A 10,979-nucleotide genomic window follows, 5' to 3' on the forward strand; every position below is an offset into this window, starting at 1 on the left:
AGCTTTAAGAAACAGAAGGAAAAAAAACACTGGAAATGGTAGTGATATTGGATGTTGGGAAAAGTTATTGGCCATACAAGGAGCGATAAAAGCTACCAATAGATTGAGTCGGCAGCTTATTGACCCATGTATAGGGCCCTCCGATGGGCTTCCCTGATCAATATCTGGCCAAAAGTAAGCCAGATATCGATTGGGCAGGGCTAAAAATCGAGTTGGATCACAGACTGCATCTGTTCGTTGATGCTGTCCCACGATCCGATCGCCCGTACTATTGCATTACGATCCGATCATTGGGCCCTAGGGCCCATGATCTGATCAGTCCGATATCGCCCACCTCAAGGTGGGCATATCGGGGCGAGATCCACTCATGTGACAACATTGCCAAACGAGTGGATCTCTTTGTGTATGGCCACCTTTAGGAAGAATGAAGGAGACAACCAGGAACATGTGGACTCAAGTGAAGAGATGCAGAAGGATATTGTAAATTATCCCTAGCTTAACAGAGGCTAAAGGCTAAGTATTAACAAATATCTATAAACGTATAAATACTATAGTTAGCCACATTATATTACAAATAGGTGTTTCAGTAAATTAACTTCATTCGCACAGTAATTAATTGGTCATTATACTGCTTTATTTGTAAAGCATTTATTTTTGTAATCAAGAAAACCCACCATCAAACATTATCTAAAATGTAAAAAAATCTTTTTAATTCCATGTTTGAGGTTTTCCAATTAGAATGCTAATTACTCCTACAAATTCTTCACCCTTCAAACCGCATTGCAAGTGTAAATTGCTAAGCAGACCCCTGCAAGTCAAGATGAAGAGCAGAAAGCTATTTCTGAAAAGTGTGGCATTCTAATTTTCTGCGCTAAAAGATGAATCAAAAATTGTTATTCTTCTCAGTTCAATACTGTGCATTCAGTTGAAAAGACTTAACAAGAGCAGACAATTTTCTACAAATTTTATATGTGTGAAGGCAAATGCCTTGGAAGAGCAATGATTTGCATTTGTATTTACATATGTGAAAGTACAGTATACATCTGCCGTTCATAATTAAACTAGGAATTAAATGCTACAGGGTTGGAAAGCCAGTGTGCATTTATTCTGCAGTAATTTGCATGTCATTTTGAAAGTAGGGATGTTCTCTTGCTGCTTGTGTATCACTAACAAACTTACAATTAATATTACATTTTATATAATAGTGTTGCCTCTGAATTTATCACACAACCTGGAAGAATTTATTGGTCATAGCAATGTTATTATATATATAATATTGTTGACCAGTTTTATTAGAATTAGGGGAAACTTAAGTAGTAAGTATAGATGTAGAATGATTCGAAGGATTTAAATCCAACGATCGAAGGAATATCCTTCGATCATATCCTTCCCCATAGGCTAACATTGACTTTGGTAGCTTTTAGATGCCGAACTAGGGGGTCGCAGTTTTTTTTAAAGAGACAGTACTTCGACTATCGAATGGTCGACTAGTCGATTCAAAGTCGTAGTCGAAGTAGCCTATTCAATGGTCAAAGTAGCCCAAAAAAAACTTCGAAATTCGAAGTTTTTTTACTTCGAATCCTTCACTCGAAGTTAGTGAATCGGCCCCTTACTGTAGTTACTGTAATTTGTGGTTTACACATTTCTTGAATTATTTATTGATCACTTTAATATATTTTGCACTTGATCAAAACTTTTATCAAAGCTGACATCTGCATCGTTTCGTCAGAACAGTCAAACACAATTCTGTTTAATGGGGACATAGTTGTGCTGAGCACTATCACTAGTTTAAATCTGCTGGATCACTTGGGATGATATAAAGTTCAACCAAAATCGACATCTAAGTTTTTAACTTAATGATAGATGATGATTGTGTTAGTATTAGGGATACACCAAATCCTACTTTTTGGATTTTGGTCAAATCCTGCGGACAGGATTTGGCCGAATCGTGAGTTTTCTGTGGCAAAGAATGAACACAAATTTAAACAAAACAACAAATGGTGAGCACCAATAGTGTAGATTATAAAAAACATTAAAAAAAATGTTATTTATTAAAATATTAATAGTATTTATCCCCGATTGGTTAGGGGAATCACAGTTTTCACTGATATTATCAGCAAGCATGAGGGGGTTATAAGAACAGATTATTCCTGCTCCTTAAGTGAATTTCTATAGCAGCATTTCAGATCATGTGACCTGTCATCAGGGAATGCTGCTCCCTAAACTACCATCGGACATTACATTTTATAATCTTCACTATTGGCACTCACCATTTGTTCTTTTGTTTAACTGTTTATTTAGTATCTGGGGGCCTTGTGCCTCAAGGGCTGAGCTGCCAGATCCCTTTAAATAATTTTACTATAGAGACATTGCTGGAAACAGTACAGACTTGCACATGTTTGATCAAATGACCACTAATGTACCTGCAAGCATGTACCACTTTGTAGGGTTCGGATTCGGTTTGGCCTGTTTTTTTTTTTTTTATATATCTTGTTGAAAAAGGCTCGCTTTCAGCCGAATCCCCTAATGAATCCTGGATTTGGTGCATCCCTAGTTATTATTATTATTAATAAACATAAGCCTAAAACATATCATATTTGTTCTACGATACTGGTCATTTTGCTGAGTATTAGACAGATGAATATTATTAAAACCAAAAGGGCAATTTAGAGCACAATGACCATATTTTTTATTCCAGGAAGGCAGCAGTGCTGAGTGTAAATAGATGGAAGGGCAAGGAGCATGTGGTGACCCAAGTACCTATAATGAATGTGTTTTATGCGCACTTTACTGTGGGGAATTTTGTGGGCCTGCATCTGTGCTTGCAGTCATAAATGACCCTCATCTATCTTTCTTTTTCCCCATTTTTCATGGCACATGTTCCTCTTATAATGATGAAAAGCAAACAATAGCATAGCTTGTAGTAATTTGGCATGCTAAATCAATTAAACACTCTATTCTGTTTTACTTTAAGTACCTTTATGGTCCTAATGAGCCAGCTCAGGGAACACCAAGACATTACATCATACAGAGTGTAGACAATAATGAGCCAAACAATGCAATGTAAATCACAATTCATCATGTTTCACCAATAGTTATCTGTTAGAAACATCAGTGCTTGTTACAGCTGCTAGTCCACATGATTAGACTGGGGGAGACCATCTCCTGCCCTCTTCTGAGGTGTGAATTGGGTCCCACTCCTGTTTTGTGCATGTCCTTTTACAGAATTATTTACTGTTGGTGGGGAAACCACAGAAGGTGCCAATACAAAAGTTCTCTTTATGGACAATACAAGTCAGAGTTTGTGCAAGTCAGAGTTTTTTTGTGTGTCTATGTATTTTATTTAGCAGAAGAACTGGTCCGCTACATACAGTAAAATAAACTTGCTGGTTGGTTAAACCTATATGCCTTTTGTAGCTCTTGCTGACAGACTCCAAGGGCCAAATTATGATTATAAAGAAAGTTTTACAGAGCAGTGCATTTTTTCGGACCCTTTGGATTTTGCAATCCATATTATTCATGGTGGAATGCAGAAAAAAATGTTCCTGACAGTTCTGATAAATATGAAAAATGTTAAGCTGCCGAGAATCCTTCAGGGTTTCCTGAATCCACTACAAGGATTGTTCAGAAAGAAGTGATAACCTACTGTGAGGTTCTCTAATCAGGCATTTTTATTATATGAGTATATTTATTTTTATTCTTATAAAACAAATATGAAGAGTGTGCCTAGATATCTCTTTGAGGGAAACCTCATCCAAAGATTCAACATGTACTTAATTGAATGAGCAATGGCTCTAGATTAGAACAAAGCAACTTCCACAATTTTTAGCACCCTAACTTACTCCGCAATCATATAAACAAACATATAGGACCTCCTTTACAAAACACAAAGCACAAAAAGCCCATGTTGTTTTCAAAGTCCATAACTGATCATTTAATTATACTTTTAATAAGAGTAGTAATCAGTAAATAAAACCAGGCTAAGCAGATTGACAATACAGTATGGAACAGATGGTAGGAAGTAGTGATGGGCGAATTTGCGCCGGCGCCCGTTTTTGACGCTGGCGTCCGTTTTTTCGCCGAAAAAAATTATTGACGCCGGCAAATTTTTTTGGGCAAATTTTTGCGGGCGTTTCACGAATTTATTCGCTGGCGGTGAATCACGCAAATTGGCCGCGAATTCGCGCCTTGGGGAATAAATTCGCCCATCACTAGTAGGAAGCTGTAGACAGCTATAGAATGACAGGACATCCCTAATGTGTACACAAATATAATGTTGTCCCAGGACAAATGCCCAGTCCGAAACTGTTCTGGTTGCAGCATTTGTGTAGATAGTACAGGGTTAACATAGTCTTTTTTGCTTATCACCACTCAGCTGGAACACATGCATGCATTGATATTCTTGATATTCTATTTGGCTTGCAGGTTCCGTACATTCATTTTAAGCAGCAGTAGATGGAAGGCACCAAAGGGTGTAGCGAGGGTGCCATTGACTGGGAGGAGGGATGGAAGGCCAGGGGATTGGACCTTAAGGGTGCAGGTTAAAGAGCATTGGTGGGAGCAGAAGGGGAGGGCAGTTATATAACCAAGGAATCCCTTACCTGCTTCCTCTTCCCTCAGGATCCTGGAACGCTGGTGGAGCTGCTGCCATCAGTGTGTCTGGTTCTCCCCAATGGCTGACTCATTAGAGGCACAGGTGAGGGAAAGAGTTAGGCAGCAGGGTTCGGGTTGGGTGAATCAGCTTTTAGCAGAGCTGATTCCCCCTCCAGCCGCAGCTACGACCGTTAGCAGCAGGACTGCTGCGCGTGTCAATGCATCGGGTTCATCTAGGCGTTCCCGCCCCCCGTCCCGGCTTAGTCCCAACCCCCCTAGACGGCGGATCCGGAATGCGGCTCGCAAAGCGACCGCTACTCCAGCTACCCGCACGTCTACTGCGGCTATCCCTGCACAAGCTATCGCCAGCACCGTTAGGCCCCCTGTTACCAGAGCGCGAGCTGCTGCAAGTGCAGCAGGGCGCGCTCCTCCTACCACGGCCACTCCTATTCAGCCAGAGAGACTGACTGCTGCTCGGTCTGAGTCTCGCAGCTCCCCTCTTCCCCCTGTTTCTGTCTCTACACGCAGGCTGCATTTGGCAGCTAAGTCTCCCCCTATACCCGCAGTTCCACCTAAGCACACTGGGGTACATAATAAAAGTGTTACATCTGGGGTGCATACACACGTTGCCCCACTTTTTTCCTCTGAGGATAGTACCCCACCCCATGATTCAGAGTGTTCTGACTCTGCCTTAGGGGGGTTTCCACAGGGTCAGCAGTCTCTCCACCACAGAGCTGATATTTTACCCACTACTCATAGCACCCCCCATTCAAGTGCTACTGTAGATAGGCATGGTTCTACGTCGCGGGGAGCTGACAGGTGTATTGGCCGTAGCTCCACTGGTAGATATCAGAACATAGCTGACTCCCCCCTTAGGGATAACAGTGGTAAAACTACATATTATGACACAGCTGCAGTTATCTTGAAATTGTTGACTTCTTGCAGCAATTAGTGCAGTGTGTTTTGTGTTTAAATGTAACTGTGGGCTTATTACACCACGCGTTTTTTGCATCATGTCTACACTGTGATGAAATGTATGGCACTGATCTGTTTGATGAAATAAATTCTGACTTTTCTTGTTTTTTCAGTTTCTTAATTAAATAAACAGTATCAAGATTCCCAAGATGTCAGCGCACGCACCGAAGATAAAGTATTCCGGCCGGTATCTGTAGAGTGCTCGTTATTCCCATTCCAGTTACTTGTTGATTGTACATATTAGCTTGTTATGTGTCTGCTGGTGGCTCTCTTTTATGGTGTATTCAGAAAAAAAGATGTAATTTTTTAATGTGTATCGAATACTTTGTTATTTATACAGTTTGCTATTTGGCTGCAAGAAAAAGAAGTTGCACTTGGAATTAAATATCTCGTTACAAAAATAACTCTGTGCTACTTTTATTTATTCATTAGATAAATTGTCAGGGGGTAAACAAAACCTTAGCACAGTCAGAAACACACCAGAGTTGCCAGATTATAAAGGTCCAGCATTTGGTTTAAGCAAAGAATGCAGTTGAACCACAATCAGAAATTAAGATTTTATAAAGCTTTTCCAAGACATTCTGATACAATGCTCAACCTCTGGGTAGTTTGACATTTATTCTCTTTGGATCTCTACTAACATACCATCTACATTGTCTTAGTGATACTACAAAATAAATACCCAGAATGGTTGCTGCTAAAACTGATAAGGTATCATTGTTGGTTTGGACTCACTGCTGCGTGTGAGTTGGCTATGCAGTGTAGGGATACACCAAATATCGAGTTTGGTTAAGGATTTGGCTGAAGATTTTTCTAGAAGATTAGGATTCCAAGAGCCTGACTAAATCGAATTCCAAACCATTAATATCATGTGACTTTAGATTATGTACATTTTTTACAATGATTTGTTTGCTCACCCTTCACACGCACATTTCCCCCTGAATTATGCTAATTTGCATATGCAAATGACGGTTTGGATTTGATTTGGGATTTGACGGTATTTGAAGCCTAAATAAGTGGATTCAGTGCATCCCTACTTGTAAACACAATTGCTCACTACTTCTATCTTGCTTCTGCCAGGTCAGATGCAAGTGGAAAATATAGAATTATTTTCACCTCATCATCCCAGTCGGTCCTTCACTATAAACCTCAGTGGAAGAGAAAAAGAAACACATTTATATCTACAGGGCCATCATTCAGTCAACACTTGTGCCATGCCTCTATAGCTTTAGTCAGTAATATTGTAATGTCTAGTGTGCTTATATCTTTGCTCCATGTATTCTAACTAAAGCACAGGGACACAAAGACACCCTGTACTTAGAGGTGCAATGGTATCATCACTGGGGCGGTGCCAAATCTTAGGGACCCCCAGAGTGATCATAGTCTCCTGATACCTTAGGACAGTGCTCCTGTTTGCTGAAAACTTAACTGGCCTAGGATATTTCTGTAGGAGCTTATTTGCTGCCATCTTTTTCTCTTTGAGCACTAATCAGGGTGCAGTTTGCCTTTGCTCTTCAGCACTTTGGACTGATCCTCTATGTAATCGTCAGGGTGCATGTTGCTTTTGGTCTTCAGCACCTTGGACAGATCCTATAGGGCTTTAGTGTGTCAGGGCTGTGTAACTGGATGCCCATGGGTGGTATGAAGTTCTCTTTTCATTTTTACAACGTGTTTATTAAGTCGATAATGAAGCAGTATATGGTATGAAGTTCTCAAAGAGATTTTTTTATGGTCTCCATACTGGACAAGAGCTCCACTGACTGCTTTGAATGGCATTGTTGCGTTATTATGTAACCCTAAAACATTTCATATAGTCAATAGGTGGCCTACTGTATAGAAACAGGTGCACAGACCAGTTGGCGGTACACGGTCCCCAGGGCTATGCACAACAGAATGAGAAAGAAAGATTTTTGCATCTAAGTTTTGTTTTTCATTTTACTGTGCATGCGCCTACCAAGACCAGAACAAATAGAAGACTAAAGAAGACATCAACGACGATATCAGGGATATCAGGTAAGTTATTATAATCAGAGTGCCTATCATATTGAAAGTCCCCAGTGATTATTACTTTAACTGTCCTTTATCACTTTCAGCTGACCTTGTGTTACAGTAACACTAGCTAGCAGTCACATGAAGAATCTGATGATGATTTAGTATAGATGGAATATGTAAGGAACACTGTAGCCCTTTTAAACTCTATTACACTCTTGTATATTTTGTAGTGCAGTGTGGCTGGCATACAGCTCTGCTCTGATTTGATGCTCAAAGTCATTGGAATCTCTGGCCTAATTACAACTTCTTTGCCAAGTTCATGAGACAAAAATATAAACTGGACAGGAAACAATATTCTTAATTTAAACAAAACTGGGGTTTTTTTTTTCTCTTAAAAACAAAATATTTTGTTACTGCAATGCAGAAGACCTGTGTCTAATTGCCAAATACTTCTACTTTTTTCAACTCTGAAATCAAAAATGATCTTTTACATTTAATCAGCCCTGTAATTGACAAGCTTAACTGCTTGTGCAACATAATTGCTTTTATGTTAATACCAATGGTTTAAAATATTGGCTTATTTGAAGACCATTACGCACATGCTGTAGCTCAAGGCTGTGAAAGTAATCTATATTTGTATTAAAGAGTCTAAAAATTTCAATCCAGTTTAACATTCTAAAGTATCTTTTTAATTCTACTAATTTATTAGAACTCTGACAATCTGTAGTCTCCTGTTATATTACCCTTGACAGAAAATGACAATAGGACATAGTAACAAATATAGTAAACAATAGAGAGGCTGATATGATACAAAATATTGTTTTTAATGATAAGTGGAGCCTTTCAACAGGTAATGTGCCCCTAGTTGACTACGGTGGCTTCAATTTTAAAAAAAAAGGGAATTTGCGTGAGGAACCTACAAGAAGTGCAGATTCTTATTGAATTGACATTTCAGTTCCTAGCCCAATTACATTTTTGTAAGATAACAAACAGTGTATCCCTCCACACACGCTAAGTGCTTACTTATATCCTTGAAAATGCTGCACTGAGCAATGGAATTCCTACATTGAGGGGCAGACTTATCAGCAAACGAATGGGGAATCTTGCTAGTCTACTGCATACTTACCTGAAAAAAATAAATGGGCCCATCTGATTGATTCAATCAATAATGTTATGTATGATTGTTCTGGACCACCATGACCAAACTCTAATACCCGATTTGACCGTATTTATTATTAAAGAAGCTGGTTCGGGTAAAAACTCGAAAAATTTAGCAAAAATCAGAATTGTATGTTTTTTCCCGAATTGCTAAATTTTTTGGGCTTTTTCCCTAAAAATGCCCGAAAACGCTGGATTTTCGGGTTAATTTCAGTGCAGACCACAAAAACTTCAAATAGGACCTCTGCCATTGACTCATATACAACCTTGGCAGATCTGAGATGGCAGATTTTCAGAAAAAATCGAGTTTTGCCCCCCAAAAGCCCGACCGGATTTAAGTAAATAACCCCTTAACGGTCGCTGTTAAACCAAAGGTCAGACTTTGAAGGAGTTTGATTTTACCAAATTAATTATTATTAAATATATTTTAACCAAACGAATACATTTTATTTTATTCTGACCCATCTTTCAGCTCATGAATGTCCCCCAGTAGGCTCACTAGTTAGTTTGGCTGAACCAGAGCAAATAAAAATAACTTTGTACTTTTAATTCACCCAAGGTCATTTTAATATCCCATTTGTCAAAACAGACAGGATCACAATATGATATAAAGATATATAGATATAGGTATATATATATATATATATCCTTTCTATACATTTGTATAAGTGTGGTATCTGATTATTTTGAAAGCTATGGTACATTTTATTTTTATAAACCATATTTACAGCATGCTGAAAAATCAGGATAATCATTTACAATCCTTGAGGATCACAGGGAATAAAAATGTTCTGCACTAAACGACTGATATAAATCCTATTAAAAAGTGTTACGGTTCAAAAGTTGAATGTGCTATTTTGACCACTTGACAAATCTAACAGCAATGTAATAACAATGATTAATATAATTAAAGTTCTACTGTGAATGCAATTCTGCTTTTATCACATACTGCAGTGATGTATAGCATAGAGATGGTGCACCTTTTAGTTCAACATGTTTTTATGAAATGTATAAATCACACTTCTTGAGATGAAACTGTATAGTTTTTTAGATTATTTGTACATAACATTCTTTAACTCACCATTTAGAATGTTGAATTTTTTGGCAAGGGTGCATTGATTTGTGATTTGTGCTTATTCTTTTATTCATATCCAGGTATGGGATCCCTTATATGGAAACCTGTTATCCAGAAGGCTCCGAATTATGGAAAGGCCGTCTCCCATGGACTCCCATTTTATACCTATAAGCCAAATTTATAAAAATGGTTTCCTTTTTCTCTGTAATAATAAACAGTAGCTTGTACTTGATCCAAACTAAGATATAATTAATCCTTATTGGAAGCAAAACCAGCCTATTGGGTTTATTTAATGTTTACATGATTCTCTAGGACACTTAAGGTGTGAAGATCAAAATTCCTTATCTGGAAAACCCCAATTCCCAAGCACTCTGGATAACAGGTCTCATATATCTAATACCCTTTGTTCAAGTCTTTATATATTCAGCAAAGTATTGCCTTATATATATTATAATATATGGGTCCATAGTAGACAAGGCCAATTAAATGCGAAGACTATGGATTGATCTTACAGTTAAGATGAACTAGATCTGATCTGAAATACATTCTAGCAAATAGGCTTTCTGACTGGGTTTCAAAAGGTCTGATGGGTAAGGGCTTGTGTGCAAGACTGAATAAGAATCTAAGAACATATAGATGTAATGGAGTTTGAGTATGTAACCGTGTGAGTTGGTGGGAAAGTGTGAGATGGTATGTGCCTCATGATTCACTTGTGGCTCAATTATAAACACTGAGCAAATTTGCAAATGGGCAGTAACCCATAGCAACAGGTGCAGATCTGCCTAGAGCTAAATGAGTCCCATCGGGACAAAAGTGAAAATATGAGAGTAAGTAAAAGGGAAGGGGCAAGAATTTTATATGAGTATGCTCTTGCATGATGCTTGAAACGTATTATATAGAAAAGGCAAGGCTTTTAGTATTTGAAATGGAGCATTGGATATCATGTATTATAATAGGCGGGGAGGGTGATATATTCATTTTCACATGTTTTTTAAAACTCAAGGGGAGTAAAAAAAATCACCAATTAAGCCAATTGATTTTTTTTCACAATCATGATTTTTTTTTCCCTCAATTACAAAGATGTTTATAAAAAACATTGGTCACAAATCAGATGAAATTGCGCCAAATATTTGCGAAGTCAGGGTGATGTCATTTTTAGACACAAGTGAGCTGCACCCATTTATGC

General features: G+C 38.3%; 1 protein-coding gene across 1 annotated transcript in view; it reads left to right on the forward strand.

Moving 5' to 3' along the window:
- tusc3.L (tumor suppressor candidate 3 L homeolog) overlaps nucleotides 1–5,972 on the forward strand; it is an 84,661-nt gene extending 78,689 nt beyond the window's left edge. The window contains exon 10 of the mRNA XM_018230223.2: nucleotides 5,682–5,972. Within this exon, the coding sequence (XP_018085712.1) occupies nucleotides 5,682–5,697 (16 nt within the window). The 3' untranslated portion in view covers nucleotides 5,698–5,972. The remainder of the gene's footprint in view (nucleotides 1–5,681) is intronic.
- The last annotated feature ends 5,007 nt before the right edge of the window (nucleotides 5,973–10,979 follow it).

Source organism: Xenopus laevis, chromosome 1L, assembly GCF_017654675.1.
Source record: "Xenopus laevis strain J_2021 chromosome 1L, Xenopus_laevis_v10.1, whole genome shotgun sequence".
Taxonomy (NCBI): domain Eukaryota; kingdom Metazoa; phylum Chordata; class Amphibia; order Anura; family Pipidae; genus Xenopus; species Xenopus laevis.